The sequence below is a fragment of the Penicillium riverlandense genome (genome assembly GCF_028828495.1).
Source record: "Penicillium riverlandense strain IBT 135883 chromosome Unknown utg000006l_segment0_segment0, whole genome shotgun sequence".
NCBI lineage: Eukaryota > Fungi > Ascomycota > Eurotiomycetes > Eurotiales > Aspergillaceae > Penicillium > Penicillium riverlandense.
The window spans coordinates 1,931,592-1,951,543 of NW_026643197.1; the positions used below are offsets into that span (position 1 = coordinate 1,931,592).

General features: G+C 53.3%; 3 protein-coding genes across 3 annotated transcripts; 1 reads left to right on the top strand and 2 right to left on the bottom strand.

Annotated features, from left to right (window-relative positions):
* Nucleotides 1-211: 211 nt before the first annotated feature.
* On the bottom strand, nt 212-8,516 carry N7474_007014 (putative translational activator; the record flags this gene model as incomplete). Its single annotated transcript, XM_057198424.1, has 6 exons — nt 212-769; nt 825-966; nt 1,024-1,105; nt 1,159-1,314; nt 1,369-8,331; nt 8,396-8,516. The coding sequence occupies 6 exons, from the start codon at nt 8,514-8,516 to the stop codon at nt 212-214; spliced, it is 8,022 nt and encodes a 2,673-aa protein (XP_057051864.1).
* Nucleotides 8,517-8,775: 259 nt separating this feature from the next.
* On the top strand, nt 8,776-13,536 carry N7474_007015 (putative ATP dependent RNA helicase; the record flags this gene model as incomplete). Its single annotated transcript, XM_057198425.1, has 7 exons — nt 8,776-9,541; nt 9,594-11,151; nt 11,204-11,922; nt 11,977-12,034; nt 12,082-12,223; nt 12,275-12,873; nt 12,927-13,536. The coding sequence occupies 7 exons, from the start codon at nt 8,776-8,778 to the stop codon at nt 13,534-13,536; spliced, it is 4,452 nt and encodes a 1,483-aa protein (XP_057051865.1).
* Nucleotides 13,537-14,488: 952 nt separating this feature from the next.
* On the bottom strand, nt 14,489-18,138 carry N7474_007016 (KilA-N domain-containing protein; the record flags this gene model as incomplete). Its single annotated transcript, XM_057198426.1, has 5 exons — nt 14,489-15,791; nt 15,846-15,978; nt 16,036-16,239; nt 16,291-16,915; nt 18,067-18,138. 5 exons carry the CDS (start codon nt 18,136-18,138, stop codon nt 14,489-14,491), a joined length of 2,337 nt encoding a protein of 778 aa, XP_057051866.1.
* Between the last annotated feature and the right edge of the window lie 1,814 nt (nt 18,139-19,952).

A 19,952-nucleotide genomic window follows, 5' to 3' on the forward strand; every position in this document is an offset into this window, starting at 1 on the left:
CCTACGGTGGAGACTGGAGACTAGCCAGATAACTAACTATACAAAGAGAAAAAGCCCTATAAATCTAGTAAATCACATTCAATCATGGACATGCAATACTATAACAGACTTTTGTACTGAAAAAGAGACACCAAGGGGATATCTGTAGAACAGGGGTAAATGCACCTTGGACGCTGAAACAATTCAAACAAGAAAACAAAAGATATCATCATCACTCATCCGCAAATGCATCTTCTCCCAAGTCCACCTTGCCAATACTCCACACCTCCTTCTCATCATCTACTTCATCATTCGACAGTCCCAATCCACCCCCGCCACCTTCAGCCTCACGACGCTCCCGAGCCTGCGTCGCAAGACGGATAGCAACGCGCTTGAAGTAGTCAGACATGCTGCGTTTCGGGCCAGGCGGGAGCGAAGCGCCCGGTCCGGCCATGTACTTGTCGAACACCTCGCTGTCAGACTCGACCACGGAGAAGATAGAGAGGAAGGCTGCCTCCGCGGCCAGTTTGACAGGAATGACGAGGTCACGGACGCTGGCGAAGATGGGTGGCGCAAGGAGAGCCAGATGAGGACGGGCCATCTCCGGGTGCAGGCGGCTGACGGTCCTGAGGACGACCAGGGTCAACCGTCGGGTATCAACCGGACTGCCTGGCTGGATGGCTGGTGCCAGCGCTTCGAAGATGGCCTTGTTGGTCTCGAAGCTGTGGCTGCCCTCACTGGACAGCAGGAACTTTCCGGCAGCGAGAACGCTGTTATCGGACACGAAGGGCTATTTTCTGTGTGTTAACAGAGATTCGCAAGTTAACATGAGAGATTCCACTTACATCTTTGTGTGCGATGCCTTGACAGATGACTGAGGGCGTCTCAGAGGCAAAGTGCTCCATCAGAGTGGCAGGAGATTCGGCCAGGAGAGCATTAAGCGCAAGTATGGAGGCATGAGTAAAGACCCCAGGAAGAGCACGGTTCCTAGAAAGATCAACAAGTTAATACCTCCCCGAATAAAAAAAACCAAGGGATGCATACTTGATCAATGGAACCGCAGAGGCGGCTGGCAGGACCTTAACGAGCGCTCCAAGTAGCCGGGCATTGGTAATGGCGACAGCATCTACAAGGAACGCGTTAGCCGATTGCAATCCACGCCTAACATTAAAAGCTTACCAGTCTGATCACTAGAGTCATCGTCAATAAGAGCGAGAATGGAATTTCTGGATGCTTCGCTCATGTTGGCGCCGGCCTTGCCAACAACTTCCTGAAGCGCCTTCATCATGGCATTCTTCACGCCGAAGTCTGTTGTCTTGGATCCAGCGATAAGTTCTACAGACTAGTTAGCAACCGGGCTCAACTTGTTTTGGCTTTTCAAAAACCTACCAGCAATGAGAGGATCCACTCTGGGCGTGAGCGTGATCAGAATCCCAAGACCATTGGCAGCGCGGTTGCGCAGCGTCTCGCTCGATGAATCGGCCAGACCACGAGCGAAAGTACGCTGGAGCTGAGGCAGGAAGGGCTTGACGGCTAACGGAATCTTCTCCAGCAGCTTGTTGAGTGTGAAGAAGATGGCACACTTGATGTCGACTGATCGCTCCGACACCACACGAATCAGCGGACCCGTGATCTGAGTGACGAAAGGCTTCAACGAATCCGAGCCAGTGCGGTCGATGATGTCGGCAATTGCAAGAGCGGACTGGGTACGCTGCTCGGCATTGCCGTTGAGAAGACCTTGCAAGAAGATGGGAAGAACGGCCATGATGCCCTTGGGTAGGCTGAAGCCTGGCAGATCCGAACCAGGCACGCCGACCTGCCGCAGCATTTGTCGTGTGGGAATGGCTAGGACTTCCATCTCTTCCTTGCGCATGTGAGAGGTCAACTCGCGCAGAGCGGTCCATGCTGCCTTGACAACGTCCTTGTCATAGTCGGCGAAGGAAATCAATAGGACGCGAATCAGGTCTGGATGGTACCGCGAAAAGTCGATGTTGGCGTCCGAGAAGAACTTGGCGAGGTGGAGGGCTGCTTGAGCGCGACGGTGGTGATCATCGTGCTTCAGAAGGGTGATCATCACGTTCATGGCGACATTCAGGCCATCGTACTCATCCACGGACACAAGGACGGTATCGAAGGCGTTGTTGAGTTCCGAGCGAAGATCCTCGTCGGTTGTGGAGATGATGCCATCCATAAGAGAGTTGAGGATCGTTGACAATCTTCTCGTCATAGCACCGCCGGCCACCTCGGCCAGGGATGCGAGGGCCCTGGCATTGAAAGCCGAAATAGGTGGCGTAAGCAGTGTGGGGATAAGGTTGGGAAGAATGATGTTGGCACGAGTTTGTTCCGTGAGGAGTGTGAGCAGGGCAGACAGGGCCTGTTCGGCATCCTCGTCGTTCCGCAGCAGATGGAGAAGGTGAGGTAACACCTGGTCCACAGCCCTCTTGCCAAGGATCTGTTGCAGGGCGTCGAAGGCTTCGGCAGCTGCTTCACGAACATCCTCGTCGGTATCAACCAGGGCCACGCGCACAGTAGAGATAAGAATCTTCTCGTAATCTTCTAGAGCATCAGGAGACGCGGAGGTGATTAGCTCTCTCAGGGCAATACAGATACCCTGTTTGACATCCACGTCAGGAGAGGACTGGAGACCCTCCTCAAGCAATGGCAACAGCGTAGAAAGGACCGACTCTCCAGCCTTCTTGATGAGATCTCCAAGGGCGTTGCTGGCAATAACCTTCTGCTCCATATTCGACGATCCCAGACGACGAATGACAAGCTGGGAAAGCGTGGGTACCATCTCCTTGAGTGTTCTCGGAGAGGCAACGAGCGCCTTCCAGACACCCATTGCCGCACTCCTGACCATACCCGACGTATCGCAGCGGCAGATGAACAAGGCCGAAAGAACCTTGTTCCTGCGCTCTTCGCCGAGAACCTCGAGCAGAGACTGGCCAGCCTGTTGGGCTTCCTCTTCTTCCTCCTCTGCATCCGTCTTGGCTGTGATACCGGTAAGACTGAACAGGAGATCGCCAACCAGCTCGACGGAACTCAGACGGATACGGTAGCTGTCATCCGCAAGACCGCGCTCCAATTCGGGAAGCAGGAGGTCAATAGCCTTGGTAGCAAAATTCTTGACCAGTAGACGACCGGCCCGCAGGGCAGTCTCACGAATCGACTCAATGTCATCCGCAAGGCCCGCCAGAATTGGCGGAATAATCTTGCTGAGGTAGTTGGCGAAGCTGTTACCAAAGCAAGCGGGCAAGAAGATGAAGAGGGTCATGAAGCCTTCGCGAACAGCAGCCTTGGAGCTGGAAACGTTCTGAAGGATGGTAGGTAGCGTCTCCTCGAGTCTGGTCGTACCCAAGCCTGCGAGCACCTCCGAAAGAGCCTGGGCAGATCCGAGTCGATCGCCGGCGCCAGTATCCGACTTGAGAGTCGACATGAGGTTGGGAATAAGGTCTGGCAGAGCATCCTCTCCGAGTTTCTCGATGAGCGAGCCCAGTGCTTTGGAAGCGGTGGCACGAGTGGTGGGAACCGGATCAACGATAGCCAGGTTCAAACCAGCCACAATAATTGGCAAGTGCGCGATAAGATCCTTGCGTTCCGTAAGATGGGCTAAGCTGCCAATAATCTGCGCCGATTTGCGCTTGGTTGCTGAACGGTCACTAAGACCACGCTCGAGAATGCGGACAACAAGGGCGAGTGAGGGAGCATCGAGATAGTGGACGAAGGAGACCTTGATGAGACAGTCCAATGCCTCGTCCGTGTATTTGGTAGGATCGCTCAGAGCCTTTAGAAGCACGTTCACCAAGCTCTTGACCTCTGGGTTGCTGATAACTTCACCGAAGCGCTGGAGACTGCGGTTCGCTGCATTTCGGACCTCCTTGTGAGTGTCGTTGAGGACGATAGTTAGAGGGGGGATAATATCCGGCAGACTGGCTGCAAGCTGTTGAGGGTCAAGGTAGGCCATGGCTCCAAGCAGGTCGCACGCTCCCTTCTGACTCCGCCACTGCGTGTCATCCAAACCGTCAAGCAGCGTAGGGAGAATCCTCTTCACACCGTAAGAGCTCAGGTTCTGGAAGCAAGCCTTCGAAGCATCCAGACAAGCATCTCGGACATCGATGCTAGGGTCACCGAAGCCCGCGAGGAGCTGTGGAACGATTTGGATCACATAGGGCTCAAAAGTCCGGCCGAGCACTGTGGCTAGAAGTTCAAATGCTAACAGAGCACCCTGTCGCTGATGTGGCTCCTTCCTATTTTCAATGGCCTCTTTGAGAAGACTCATAATGCGGAACTCACGCAGAGTTGAGATACCCTTTCCACTCACAATGCCTGCAAGACCATAGGCTGCGCCGCGCTGAGTGGCATAGTTCTTGACGCCAAGAAGCTCGTCTAGCATCTCTTGGACATAATCTGCTGTCTTCGGACCAGACAGTCTAATCAGCGGCGGCAGACATTCGGAGACTGCAGACTGCACTGTCTCAGAGGGTGTGGGTAGTGTGGCGAGAAGCTTCTTGATAACGGCCTGCAAGCGAGGATCTTCAGCCTTCAGATGCCTTGCCAAAGATCCATATAGCACAACAACAGCCTCGTTGAGTAGATCCGAGCTCTGGGTCGCCTTGTCAGAGGTTTCCAAAGTCGTCTCCAAAAGCTTCATCAGCTCCTCAACCTTTTGCTGGCCTCGAAGGGCAATGACGGATTTTCCACTCTCGGCCATCTGGGCCCGCACGGAAGAATTCCTGTCGACCAGAGGACCTCTTTCAATCAGGAACTGCAGGAAAGAAGTGACCTGCTCGCCATCAAACAGGGTTGTCATGGCATTGAAAGCCAGAGCGATACCACTGCGACTCTCCCACTGGTCGGTTGTGTCCATCTTTTTCGGCATCCCGTAGGCGTCCTTCTCCGGGGCCTTCGGCTTGACTTTCTCTGCGTATTTTGCCTGCAACTCCGACAAAATTCCGGCAAACTTGCTCTTGTCAAATTCAATTGCATGGGCCAAGGCACGAGCGGCAGATCCTCGAAGTTGGGAATCCGAAGAATCCAGGTATTTCATGATTTTAGCAAAGGAGGTATCGTCGACTTCCAGGGCGTTTTCTTCCCAGATGGCTTCAGCAATCTCGGCATTTTCTTCGACATGGTCGTGGCAGCCAAGCCAGATGTGTTCAGAGAAGTCGAGATCGGTCAAATCAATCTCAGCCTCGATGACTTGAAGCGCAGTCGTCCGGACGGACGCATTGGAAACGATGGTGCCTTGCAGGAGGGTGTCGAGTTCTTCGTCGGTGATATTTGGCGACACGCACCTGCAGAAATCGAACAAGGTATCCTTGATCATCTTGTAGTGCTGAGTGTATCGTTGCATGGCCGAAATAAGCTGCCGAAGAGCCTCAACACGGGGGAGTCGGTCATCAGTGAAGGAACCTGAGTGGAAGGACATGAATTCAATGGCAAGAAGGACTTGTTCTCCCTCTTCCTCTCCCTTGACCTCTTCGATACCATTCTGGCCAATGACGAGGAAGATCAACGGAAGGACATAGGCCAGAGACGCAGTGTCGAGTGGGCGTTGTTCGGATGCAAAGCGCAATCGATACAAGATTCTTGTCACAAGCTCCCCAAGATTCTCTGACTCCATACCAGGCGGGAGGTTGGTATTCCCGATTGCGCGCAGGGTTGCCACGCCCACGAAGGGTCGAAGAGTCCCCAGGCGCGGTGTCAGACGTTCGGCACAAACAATAAATGCTCGGGATACAACATCCCCAACAAAAAGACCAGCACCAGCCCGGGCAAGGCCGAGGAGACAAGTAACAGCAGCATTAATCCAACCCTCGGCATCATTGGCAGGACCCGTTGCAAGGCCTCGAATGAGTCCGGCTCCTCGTTCAATCCGTTTGACTTCTTGCAACACTTCTTGCCGGATCTTGGTCTCCTTGGCAAGTTGAGCATTAACCTTGGACTGTTCGTCTGCAGTGAGTTTCTTTTGCTTCTGTCCCTTCTTCTCGGCCAGCTGTGCTCTGAGCTCCTCCTCCCATTTGAGGGTATCGTAGTCCTTGGTGTTCTTGTCAAAGGTAGGCTGTTTCGATTTTGAGCTTAGGACGTCGACAAAAGCAGTTCCTTCAGGCGTGCGGGCAATGGCGGCGTCGACAGCAGTGAACTTGGAGAGGCGAGTAGCGTCTAGATCGTCTCTGATTTGATCAACGAGACGCGGAACCATTACATCAGGGGCCACGAATGCCAAATCCGAAGCTGCACTCCAGACAGCTAGGTCGACTCGTGGGACTGTTGACTGAATGGGATCGGCGTTAACCCGAACCAATTGCTCGATGCATTCAGTGGGATGCAGGCGGACAAGGTTGCCAGGGTCCGTACCCGTGCGCAAGCACAGAGCAATCCAAGAGCTGTTAGGAATCAGCTCCGGTCGACTGAGGACCAGAATATCGAGAAGCTGGTTCTTGAGCTTAGAAGAAGCGTTTTCAGAGCCGTCTCTGGCCGATGGGCAGATAGCCTTCAGAACTTGGTGGAGCAGGTGTGCGCTTCCGGGACCAGCAGAGACAGCCGCAGACTCCTTCTCCGCAGTTCGAAATGAAAGAATCCAAGCCCAGAGACCATGGATAATCACACTCCCAATGGATGCCACATCTTTTGAGTGAACTTCAGACAATGTTTCCACAGCCCGATTTCGGAAGCTGGTAGGCATCGAGGGAGAAGTAATGGCGTAGATGAACGACTGAGCCCAAGCAACCTTGGCCGGATCTTCAGCACTCGAGAATTTAGACCCAGAAGTGACAGCAGCCAAAGTTCGGACAAACCATTCCACCTCTGCTTGGGATGCCAATTTAGAGTAGGCTCTGGGGTTCAATACGAAAGACGGCTTGGGACTCAGTGTCATTGCTTGAGAGACCATTTCATTCCAGGCAGACTTCTCTGATCCTTCAATATCAGAAACACGCCGAAACAGGGCCAAGAAGATGTATGCGGATGACAACGCTCCACTTTGCGCCGATGGTAAGGGATTGGAAGCAACCTCGCCATGCAAATCCTTCATTTTTGAGAGAAACTTGGTGAACAGCGGCGCGACTTCTGCATTTTTCAAGTTGACAACATCGGTATTCCAAAAAACCTCTCCCACGCTGAGTTGCCAGATCTTTCGAAATGGAATTCGCTTGTCGGAAATGCCTTTCACCACAGCACTAACGACGTCATCGCTGACCTTGACAGTGAATTGGAGTAGAACGGCGAGATGCTTGCTGAAGGCCTTCATCTCCTCCTCGAGAGCAGATTCGTTGGACTCCCGTGAAAAGACCAGTCCGAATCCCTGGACAATCTCTTTCGAGACATCCACAGACGGAGGCACAGCCGCAAGGGCTTGGGCATAACAAACACGGTGCTCAGGACTGGTGATTTTTTGTGTTTTTAGAGGACCAAGGATTTCACTGGTGATCTTCGGGAGCAAAGATTCGTCCTTGCTCCTAGAAAGTAACGACCCAATCGAGTCAGCGGCTCCTTGCCGGATTGCTAGGCTATTCGACTTCATGCTCGCCAAAAGAGGCTTCAAGAGATGAGAATGCAAAATCTCCGCAAGGTCCACCTCTTTCGGCAGTGAGGCACAGACGGGCGGGATCACGCCTGTCAATACGACCTCCGGCGCTCTTAGCATGCACTTTTCCATGGGGGGTACCAATTCCGTTGCCACGTCCTTGGATGTAACGAATGATTCAAAGAAGTCCGGCAATCCATTAGCGACGTGTGCGGGAACCACGGATTTCGAGTTCAGGATCTCCTTGACGTAGAACGCCAGAATGGTCTTTTTGGATTCCTCCACAACTGGTTTCCTGGCCGGCAGCCGTGCACAAACCCCACAGATGACACCCAGCAGAGGTGCATTTTTGTATCCTGCTGTTGAGTCCGCAGTCAACCGACTGATGGACTGCCGCATAGCATCCTCACCCCACGAGTCGGACGAGAAAACACCACGTAGAGCACGTCGCGTGACCCGAAGCGCCGATACTTTCATTGCCGGCTTGGGAGTGTGTGCCAGACAATTCTCCAGAGCCTTGGCCTCCACCGCAATCAGGTCGAGGACAATGGCCAACGGCGCCTCTGGGATCTCGGTGGCCTGTTGTAGGAGAATGCAACCCCATTCCAGCAGGACAAACGCCGAGGAAGCCGCCAGACCAGGCTTGACAGCCTCTGCTTGTAATGTCCGTGTGAGGAATTTTAGGTCTTCGGTTTTGTTTGGCGTTCGGAGGAGAGATTGAAGGCATTGTTGAACGGCCTGTCGAGAGGGTCGGTCGACGTAGAGAGGGTAGGTTTGGAAGAGCAGCTCTAGAATCTCATGCTGGGACTCCGACGACAATTGGGAACCTGCGACCGGAAGAATTAGCGAGCAGTCCAACGCTTCCAATGGGGCGGCCACACGGGTCCGTACCATTGCTGTCGCGAATTTCTTGCAGGGCCCGGAGCCTGCGCGAGGTCGAGCTGGAGAACAGCGCGACCTGCAAGGCACTCAGATCCCCGGCCTTGACCTGGTCCCATGGAGAGCCATCCATGATCGGGAGGTCAGTGAGGGGGGGGGGGGAATTTAAGGTGGGAGGACAAGGTGAAGGTGAAAGCGGAAGAGGAAAAGAGATAGGTAAGTGGGCTGGCACCGCCCGATGTTGTCATGAACTAAGAGTTTTGTGTGGGGAGCGGAACAGAGTCACCAAGAGTCATTTTGATCACCACCCGACCCGGTACGTGTTTTCTCTTCTACTGAACTGGATTATTATCTGACTCGCCTTGCCCTAGACTGGTGATCGCTGCCTCGTCATGCCGCCAAACAACCGCAAGAAGAAGAAGCCCGCCTCCAATCCCGCGCGAGGCTTCGCGACGGTCTCGGTGCCCTCCAAACCCAAGCCAGAACCCACAGAGACGCCTCCGTCGCCAGCAGGAGACTCTAGAGCTACGCCGGACAACGAGCCCCAACCAGCCCGCGCAGAGGACCGTCCCGCAACTACGAGCGCCCCGGACACGACAGCCTCATTACAGAACTACACCCCGGAAGAGCTCGAAAAGCACCTGGAGGAAGCAGAATTCCAGATCCTGGTGGACAAATATGCGGCGAAATGCAAAGGCGATGCGACCCGACAGGCTACCAAGCTGGAGACAGAACGGCGGCTCTTCCGACAGCAAGCGGCGTCATTGAGTCTGCTCGAATGGCTTCCGACGGAGATGCAAGACAGGATTCTGGAATTAGCAGGGAGTGAAGAGCATGACCAGCTGCTGTCGAATGGACGAATCGCAGGGACAAAACAAGCCGGCCTCTCAGAAGAGGAGCTATATACGAAGCTCTGGGTTTTGAAGGAGACACTACTGAAACTCGAGTTTCCGGAAAACCGAGTGGAGGAGGCTCTGAAACATATTCTGCTTTATTTCTCAGGCAACTCGCCCAGCGCAAGCCGGGATGTGGTCTGGAATCTGGACGAGTCGTTGGAGTGGCTCGCTATGCACAGTAACAAGTCGGAGCTGCCATCTTACACGCAGGCAAACGCTCGTCCACAGAAAGACGCGGACAGTGTTATGTCCTGGATGATTGGTAAATCACCGCTTCCAATTGGTCACAAAGACGAGATGCTAACCCTCATCAGAATCGGAGCCGTCACGGTCTTCGACTCCTAACGCCTCGCAGAATGAGAGCAAACAAAGCAAGTCAAAACCGGACTGGAAGGCATCCAAGGTTGCTCCTCCAATTGCCTATGACTCGGACAGCTCGATTGATCCAGATAGCATGGTTCCTGAGTGGCTGGACCTCCAGACCCGGCTGTATAGTCTTCAGCCTGATCTCTTTGATCGCCCTGGAAAAGGCAAGAAAGCTGGCCGTGGAACAACACCCGGCCATTCAGACGACCCACAAGTGTCTAGAATACAGCGAAAAATTGCAAAGATTGAGGCAGACGTGCTGTTTGAGCGTCGAGAAGCCGAGTATATTTGGAACGAAAAACTTGACGAGCTTCGAAAAGATGCGGCCTTTATGCGGCGCCCTGTGGAGAAGAAGAAACTGAATCCCCCTTCTATGGAGGCAACAGACCAATCAACACCGGCGTCAACAAGAGAATCAGACGCTGATCTCTTACCAATGGATGATGAATTGGATGCCGGTCTCCTGGGTGACATGTTCGAGGCCGAAGCTGATTCAGGATCTATCTTGGGTCTCCCTCCCCCTCAGACACAGGCTGCCATCACTCTTCGAGATTTTGGGAAATGGGCGGGCCTGAGTCCTCGTCGTGTTTTGGAAGAAAGTTGCAAAGCCAGAGACTCATCAAGCAAGGTTGTTTATCAAGATCTCTCGCCCTCTAGCCACACCAATAAGAAGGCAGTTGAGGTGCGGTGGTCGAAACCCCAAGAGATCCCTTTTCCACTGGCAGTGGATCTGGTCACACACAAGTCCAATGCTTTCGCTACGTTTGTGTCCATGGACGCCATCGCAACGCCGAATGCACAACAGGCAGAAAGCTATGTATCGACCCTCGCACTGTTTATCCTCTTTCCGCAGACCTCTAAAGAGGGTAAAGCCTACCTGCGTCTCCCCGCAGTTTGGAGAGATCTGTGGACAGAGTTCTCAACTTTGAAAAAGACGCAGGAAGACGAGCTTGACAAGAGCACTGTGAAGGACCTCAAACGCCTAATCCAAGAAAATCAAGGCACGTTCGAGGATGACGTCGTGTTGTCCGACAACTTCCGCAAGAGGAACGGAGTCGGAAGTAAACCAGGAAGCCCCATGAAAGGACTTGCTCGAGAGAGCTATAAAGCCTCCGAGGACCAGTTGAGAGAGGCATGGACGGCAAAGGCCTCAACGCCGTCCTTTCAGCGAATGATGGTGGGCCGTATGAACCTTCCAATCTGGAGCTTCAAGGACGAGATCCTCAGCACGCTGGATACCCACCGGGCCCTGATCATCTGCAGCGAGACGGGAAGCGGAAAAAGTACTCAAATCCCGTCTTTTATTCTGGAGCATGAGATGCTCCATGGTCGGCCGTGCAAGGTTTATGTGACTGAGCCGCGGCGTATCTCTGCGATCTCGCTGGCTCGGCGAGTTAGTGAAGAAATGGGTGAAAGCAAGAATGATGTGGGCACGAACCGGTCTCTCATCGGCTTTGCGGTAAGATTGGAAAGCAAGGTCAGCCAATCCACGCGATTGGTATATGCGTACGTCTTGTTTTCTTTTTCCGGTGGAGAACATTAAACTGACTCGGATTAGAACCACCGGAGTCGTTGTTCGAATGCTGGAGCGGCCCGATGATTTCCAGGATATTACTCACGTTGTTCTGGACGAAGTCCACGAGCGCACAATCGATAGCGATTTTCTTCTCATTGTCCTTCGGAGGCTCATGCTGAAGCGCCCTGATCTGAAGCTCATCCTTATGTCTGCCACCCTAGAGGCTCAGCGGTTCTCGACATACCTTGGCGGTGTGCCAGTTCTCAATATTCCAGGACGGACCTTCCCTGTGGAGATGAAATATCTAGAAGATGCCGTCGAGTTGACAAAGTACCGTTTATCCGAGGAGGATTCGAATGCTGTCCTCGATGATGACATGGATGAAGTATCAGATGCCGTTGCCGGTGACAACGCGGGAGGGTTACAAGCTACACTCGACGGGTACTCCAAGCAGACCAAGGAGACCGTGCTCAATCTCGATGAATACAGGATGGACTACACACTAATCAAGAGGCTGCTCCTAAAGATCGCAACTGACCCGGGTATGGCTCACTACAGTAAAGCCATCCTGGTCTTTATGCCTGGACTGGCGGAGATTCGCCGCATGAATGACGAGATCCTCTCTGAGCCAACCTTCCAGAAAGGATGGATTGTGCATGCGCTGCACTCTTCGATTGCGAGCGAAGATCAAGAGAAGGCGTTTGTTGTGCCTCCTGAGGGAACAAGGAAGATTGTCATTGCTACCAACATCGCCGAAACCGGTACGTCATGGACTTTCTTTCCGTTGAAAACATAAAAATGCTCACTGCCATCAGGTATCACGATCCCGGATATCACTGCGGTTGTCGATGCAGGAAAAGAGAAGATGATGCGGTAAGCATCAAACCGTTTTTATTCAAGTACTCTGCTAACTTTCGCAGATTCGACGAAAGACGACAGCTCTCCAGGCTCGTCGAGTCATTCATCTCGCGTGCCAATGCCAAACAGCGCCGGGGACGAGCTGGTCGTGTCCAGAATGGCATCTGCTTCCACCTCTTCACTAAATTCCGGCATGATAAGTTGGTAAGTGGAGGTTATTATAGGAGTGTAGTGCGGCTACTAATAGTAAACTAGCTTGCGGAGCAACAAACCCCAGAGATGCTGCGACTCTCGCTACAGGATCTGGTGCTACGAGTCAAGATTTGCAAGCTGGGCGAAGTGGAACAGACACTACTCGAAGCGCTGGACCCGCCACTGCCCAAGAACATCCGGCGTGCAATTGATGCTCTGAAGGAAGTGAAAGCTCTTACTAACAGTGAAAGTCTAACTTCGCTTGGCATGCAGCTGGCCAAACTGCCGCTTGACGTTTTCTTGGGGAAACTAATCATCCACGGGGCATTTTTCCGGTGCTTGGACGCGGCTGTCAGCATCGCTGCCATCCTTTCGTCCAAATCCCCATTTGTCAATACAATGGGTTCCAACTCGCAGCGTGATGCCGCTCGGGCGTCTTTCCAAAAAGGTGATTCGGATCTTTTAACCGTTTACAACGCCTACTGTGTCTGGAAGCGAACGAGAAGCACACCGGGAATGAGCGAGTTCGCTTTCTGTCGAAAGAATTTCCTAAGTCCACAGACACTGCTAGGCATTGAGGATGTGAAGATGCAACTAGTCGTTTCTATCGCCGACGCTGGGCTGTTGACTCTGGATGCAACCCAGAAAACAGCGCTTAATCGGTAGGTGGTATTGAACGTGCGGTGTTGACTGGTGGCTGATATTCTTTGTCTAGGGCACGGTCCAGCAACAGACAGCGCCAATTCTTCGTCATTCCCGAAGAGTATGACCTCAACAGCAGCAACGACGTGGTGGTCAACTCCGTTGTGGCATGGAGTTTCTACCCAAAGCTTCTGACCCGCGAGGGCAAAGGCTGGCGCAATGTCGCCAACAACCAGTCTGTCACCTTGCACCCGACCTCGGTGAACAAGCGAGCAGACTCGGCCGTGAAGTGGCTATCATACTACCACATCATGCAAGCACGCAACCGCAACCTGAACGCACATGAAACCAGCGCAGTCGATGATTTTGCAATTGCCCTGCTCTGCGGTGACGCTGAATTTAAGGTTCGTGACCTCTTCTTCCTTTTTTTCTTGGAGAGTTATAATACTTATTTCGTTGTTTTCCCCACACAGATGTACGCCGGCGTCATCTCCATCGACTCCAACCGAGTACGGTTCTCCGTGCGAGACTGGAAGTCGATGCTCGCCCTGAAAATCCTCAACGAACGCCTCCGTGATATTCTATCCGGGACATTCCGCAACCCGCACCGGCCCTTGTCTTATAAACAGCAGCAGTGGCTTGAGATATGGCAGCAGATTTTTGCACAGGCAGGCAAGAGATAGGTCCTTTCTTGGGTCATCTATGTATTTACGATTTTTGGTTCGTTTGGTATGATGGCTTATGATCATGATAGATACGGTGGGATTGGATTAGATTATAGACGAGGACTCTCTCTCTGTGTGCATATTGGAATAAACTATGCTGATGCCTATAGGTGTCGTTCGCTCAAGTTAATCGGGCCCAACGTAGAGATGAAGAAGGGGATGTGCGCATGTAACGAAGCAGAAAAGCCGCCTTCGAAGGCGCCATCCTCAGCATGACATCCAACAAAGCAAATTCCTACAGGAAACCAAATGTTCCAAAGCTAACACCTACAGAGTACGTTTTGGAGCTGATTCAAGCAACACGGATTGATTGTATAGTCGCTATAGAAGCCATCATACCCAGAAAGTTCATGACCGTTCATTACCATCATATCGTCTCTCTCTTTCTCACGATTCTAAAGAAGGGGTGGGTGCGAGTGAGAAGAGAGAGGGTATCCATGCGCAAGTGCCTTTTCAACCCAGAAGAGAAAATGAAAAAGATGAAACCACAAAACTCAAAAGAAACTGCCGAATAAAAGCGGAAACATTCAACACAAAACAAGACACACAGAAAAGACAGTGGCGCACATGGAATGGAGTTTCGCACACATAGAAAATTCGTTATAAAAAATTCGTCACATCATGGTCGTCAATATTGCGATTGTCAATGGTCGAGGTATGTCAAGTCATGACTGCCACACATCACACATTGCAGCATGCCGGAAAAAGCAAACACGCAAACATAAACCCGCGCCCTTTCAAGGGAATGGCGGAACAAATAGAGAATTGGTTCCCCCATGATATAAAGAAATAGGTGGGCGAATTGCCGTGGTAAATTCATATCATGGTTCAAATCGTAAGACGCCCCGCTGAGCACCATGCCCACTCCAGGTATGGGCACTCTATCATTAAACAAAGAACACAAAAAGAATCACCGACGACGGGACATCACACTCTGAGGCGCCTTCATCGGCTGTAGCAGAGGCGCGCCAACGGGACCGCCGGTGGTCGTATCCGTCAAGGTCTTGCGGCGCTTGGTGTCGTACTCAGGCGGTGGCAGGTCGTCATCCTCGCGCATGCGCTTGTTGCCAGATCCCATAGATCCGCCGCTCGCGTTCATGGTCGTCTGGTACACCGGGGTTGAGGCGGAGGGCATCGAGTACGGATCATTGGAGGCGCCGTTGGCGGGCGTGCCGCGCGTGTCACTAACGATGTTGTACAGGCTGCTCGCTGCCGATGGGCGCGGAGGCGTGCTGTACCCAGACGCCCAGTGCGGCGGGGCGGTACCACCTGTCCGCGGGGTCATGCGACCCGATCCGTTCTGCTGCGGAGAACCCGTCATCTCGGGAGTGAGCTGGGAATGCTCGCCAGTCAGAGAGCCGACAGAGGGGTTGGTGGTGTAGGTGTACGAGCCACGGTTGGCACTGTAGCCAGCTCCATCCTGCAAGTACTCGTGGTCTTGCTCCTGTACACCATCTGCCGGGGCGTTGCTCTGAGAGTAGCGATCCGTTTTTAGCTCCGAGGCTTCGGGCTCAGCGGTGCCAGGAGCCCTGGCTGTCGGAGGTGCCATTTCATTTTTCACATAGGAATTTCCCGGCATCGATTGCCCATACGCGGACATTCCTGGCTGCGCCAAGGGAGTGTGCGGGGCATATTGCGAATGTGACTGAGGGGCCGCAGAGTAGTAAGGCTTGCTGTCGTAGCCAGACTGGCCCTGGTACGAAGGCATGCCCTGCAGATTATTGCCAGGAGGCGTGGTTGCCGGGGTGGTCGGCATCGAGCGCTGGTTGCTCAGCGCGGTGTCAATAGACAATGGCTGCCCATGAGGCACTCCAGAGCCCATGCCCTGGCCGCCCCATTCGTACGAGCTGCCCTGATTGGTCACCCCAATGAGGCTGGAGGCGCTGGCAGGAGGGGTAGGAAACGTATGAGCCCGGTCAAGTCCGGGACGGGGGCCACCAGCCATTGAGGTCGGCTGCGACATGTGAGAGGACATGGGAGTGTGCATGTGGTGGTGATGAAGCCCAGGAGCCTGGTGCCCGGACGGGGTGCGCTGAGGGCCTTGAGGAGGGCCCTCCATACGCCGTTGCTGCGACTCTTGCACTACCACATTGGTGCGAGATTGATTGGCCGGGTGGTACAGCAGGCCACCGATATTGTTCACGAACAGCGGATACAAGAGATCGGTGATCTTTTCCTTGTTCGCAAATTCCAAAGCACGCTCAAAAGGAATCCTTGAGGAGAGTCAGTAACCACGGAATAGAACAGAATAAGAAAAAAAAACATACCAGACGCCTTTCAGATGCATAGGGCCAATTTTTACGACATGGCGGATCTTCTCACTCTTGAGAATTCCGTCACGACGTCCACGAGTCATACCCGCCACATTTAGTAGCTTGGTCCCATTAATCATGTGGTTGTCTGGAAAGATGGGTTAGTTCGGTTTTTTAGACGCGCATCAAATTCAAAATAACTCACCCTCTCTCCGGGCAACGCAGACTCCCTTGGCCTCCACCTGATAGCAGAGGCTGCCCTCATCTTCCCATAGAGTGGCCGTCACCCGCGGCTTAGCACCAGGCGGGGCTTGCTGGCCTTGGGTATCGTAGACATATCCTTGAAGAGGAGCGCCGGTGTTGTTTCCATAGTTTCCATAACCAGGAGCTGCAACAGAGTGGTTGCTTACTGGAAGATGGTCAGTTCATGTATCTTATATTCGGATTTGACAAGACTCACCAGGCAACGGCAGCAATTGCGCTGGCATCTGTCCACCGAGCGAGCTCGGTGGCGGATGATGCCCCGTCGGAGGCGATGTGACGGGATTACCATATCCGTACTGCGGATACGATCCAGCTGGCGCATATGAAGAGGCAGGCTGCAAAACAGGCGGCTGATGGTGGTAAGGGTAATGCGACATGGCCCCGGATGTGGCACCCTGCGAGGCGTAGGGTTGCGCGGACGATAGGTGCGAGGAATGTACGTCCATGTATGGGGCTGTTTGGTTCATGCTGCCCAAGGAGGTCGGGCTGGGGTAGAACGCTTCGGCGGCAGACACAGACTGGAGAAAGTCCGCCGGAAAAGGATCTAGAGAGAGCCGGCCCTGGTCTGGCGGAGGGCTCCTGGGCTCGTGGACCGCCGCTGCGGAAGCTCCAGACAAGCTCGTACGAGCGCTCGAGCTGGCCGAACTGGACACGGAGGGGTCTTCGTAAGCGCGAGAAGTCTGACCTTGAACGGCCGTGGGTAAACTCAGGGCCGGGAGTTTGTCGCCCGACAACAAGGGTCGTTCGGCGGCGTGATGGTTGTACCAGGGGATATCAGCAGGGCCGCGGGTATGGACCTGCGAGATCGACGGCAGCTCCAGCTTTTCGGTTGTACGAGAAACGGTTTGGAAGAGGGAGCGCAAGCGCGAGAAGAACGTCGGACGTGGAGGAGCGTCCGGCGTGCGAAAACAAGGTCAGGAGCCGGGTAAGGTTGCACGGCGTCCGGGGGAATGCAGAAACACAGATGTTGTCAGAGGGTGCAAGATGCAAGAAATGCAGGGGCGTGCAATCGTGGCGAGCTCGTAGTAAGTCGTAATGGAATTGAGAAAGAACTCGAAGGGGAAGCGTCGTTCAGAACAAGCGCTCGCAAGATAGGACAATTCGCTTCAGTAGAGGGGAAGCAGAGTCATCAGAATCATGAATAGTCGTGAAGGTGGGCAAGAAACATCAGTCGCAGGCAGGTCGAAACCGAATCAGTCAGTAGCAGTAGTCGTCAGAGGGTCGAGAACTAGAGATGCAGCAGTCAGGGCGTCAAGTCATCACAGTATGTCGGTATCATGTCAGGTCATTAAAGGATGAGGCGGGTGGGATCAAAAACAGCGAGCGCATTGGACAGTCAAATAATAAAATAAGGCCGCAGGCAAGATGACAAAGGTGGAAGGCAGGAAGAGAGAGAGATGGGTTGGGAAATCTCAGACATTCCGAGGGATGTGGACGTACGGGAAAGGTGGGGGCTGGGTTGCAGCAAACGCATCTGCAGGAGAGATGCGTTTGTGCAGAGAGCAGCAGCGAACACAGGGGTGAATGGATTGGTGTGGATGCGATGGCTGGTGGTGGGGGAAGGGAGAGAGAGAAAAGAGGAAAACGAAGGGAGAATGAAGAATCGAAGAAAGCGAGAGCAAGAGAGAGAGAAGAAGAGAGGGGAATATACGCAGAGTGAGGTGACGCCGAGCCGCAGGACAAAAGGCGGGAAAGTCGATCAGTGGAAGAAGAAGAAGAAAAGAGAGAGAGAGGGAGGCTGGGAGGGAAAATAATAGTCCTGACTTGCTCGATTATTATTATTATTCTTTCTACCAGTTAGGGAAGTAGCATCTTACTAACTACGGATTATTCCCGACTAACTTATCATAATTGCTACGACCATTACTGCCATTTTCCCTCTCTCTTTCTCTCTCTCTCCACCAGTGGGTCAGATACAGAGCAAAGCCGGACAGAACCGTGCGTTGGATCATCGAGTCTAGAGATCCATCACCGCCACCACGCAAGGACCATCCGGATCAGCGGCAGGAACCACATCGGTAATAATATTGTATTTTCTCTCCATCTCTGCAGGGACAGGCCATCGCCAACCCGACCGGGGACAGGGATGGACCACCGGCCGATTGCTTTTTCTTGTGTTGCGCGGGCGAGACTACAACCCTACCACCACGCACTAAAAGGATCCTAGGCCAAGGACTGCGCAGTAGTGACTAGTCAGTTCCTCCAACTAACTCGAATGTCCGGACCATAGTTCGTGGTCCCCACGAGCGCGGGTCCCACTCACCGAACCAGGGATGAGATAGATGTCCTGGGTGAAGAAAGGGGGAGAGAGAAAAGACAGCACAGAGAGTCGAGACTCTGATCGACGGCGATCTGCCCTCCTCGTCCACACCAATCGACGGCGCAAGACATCTGTCAGCGGCTGCACAGACTGAGAATCCTGAATGCGCGGCGGCTGCACCGTCGATTAGTTAGCCCAGAACGGAGAGGGGGCTGGGCTAGGACCCTCTCTGGAAGGGGAGGAAGAGTGAGGGATAGGACGCAAGGTTCTATGAAACGGTAGCTCAGCCCAGCCTCGGACCACTGGCTGGGTATTACTTCCTCTCACCACGGCTGTAGCCGACGCGAGTGGGACGATCCAGACGATGGCGTAATAGGGCCGGGGCGATCTGGAGGGCGTTAAGGGCGGGCCGTGAATAACAGTGGAGAGAGGGAGAGAGGGCAAAGCACGTCACACTCGCTGAAATTACTGGCGGACAGCGCACCACGACGGTAGTCCGGACTGAAACGAGGTATTTTTCATTATTTTATTATTTTTTATTATTATCTCTTGCTCTTTTCGGGCACCCGCAAGGGATGGAAATCGAACCCAAAGAAAAGGAAAAAGGAAAGAGAGCGGCGGTGTACTGGTTTTTTTTTTTGGACTGCTCCCTTGCATACTTCTGCTCTCTCGCTCTCTCCGCACCCAGTTGACACATGTCATTCTCTGGAATGCTAGTTGACCTGTTGCCCAATGAATTGATTTCATCTTCCGCCTAAGAATAGTTACTTTGTAAGCGCTCTCTCTAGGCTCGAGTCGAGCCCGACACACGGACCCTCTGTACTGGGGTCGGGTAGAAACGGGGTGGGAGGGGGGAATTGTTGGTCGGAGATTTCCATTCTTTTTTTACTATCTGATCAGTTGAACAGGTATTTACAGTATTTGGATATAGGATATCTCTGAAGTGGTAGTGGTGGCATCTTTCCACGAATAGCTCATGCAAACCCATGCGGAGTACATGAAGACACAATATTCGAGCAGGTACAGAAGCTAACGGGAAGCTCTGGCACTAGTCCTATGGATCCATCCTGCTGATGGATCCCTGAACCGTCGCAGGTCGCTATCGACGGCCCGACACCCGCTGCACATAACAGTCATCGTACAGGGAGTAGTTCAAGGAATGGCCATTCACCGGCAAATCAAGCAATAGGACCGGCCGCTGGAAGTGGGCCAGGGGATTTTCGGAGGAATTGATCTCTTTTGACCCCAACTCAAACTAGCCCGGGCGCCAGCCAAGCCCACCACCACTTTCCACAATTTGGATATGATGGATCGCGGGAGCCGTTTCGGATTTGGTCCGCTGAAGAATGCAAGGAGAATTCTGCCCCTTTTCGTCCTCCAGTTGGTTCGATAGTGTTTGAGCAATACGTAACAAGAGAAAAAGGAACCTCCACATTTTCCACTACCACTGTCAATCTAGCATCGATCGACCGGTTCGCCCGTACCTTGCAGCGGCCAGTGACCCTGCAGCGCATCTATCCGTGCAGAGGAAGTTAGAAGGAAAGGCCATGCTTGCCACGCCCCCAGGCCACGGGAGGACAGCGTCGCGCTGGCCGTAG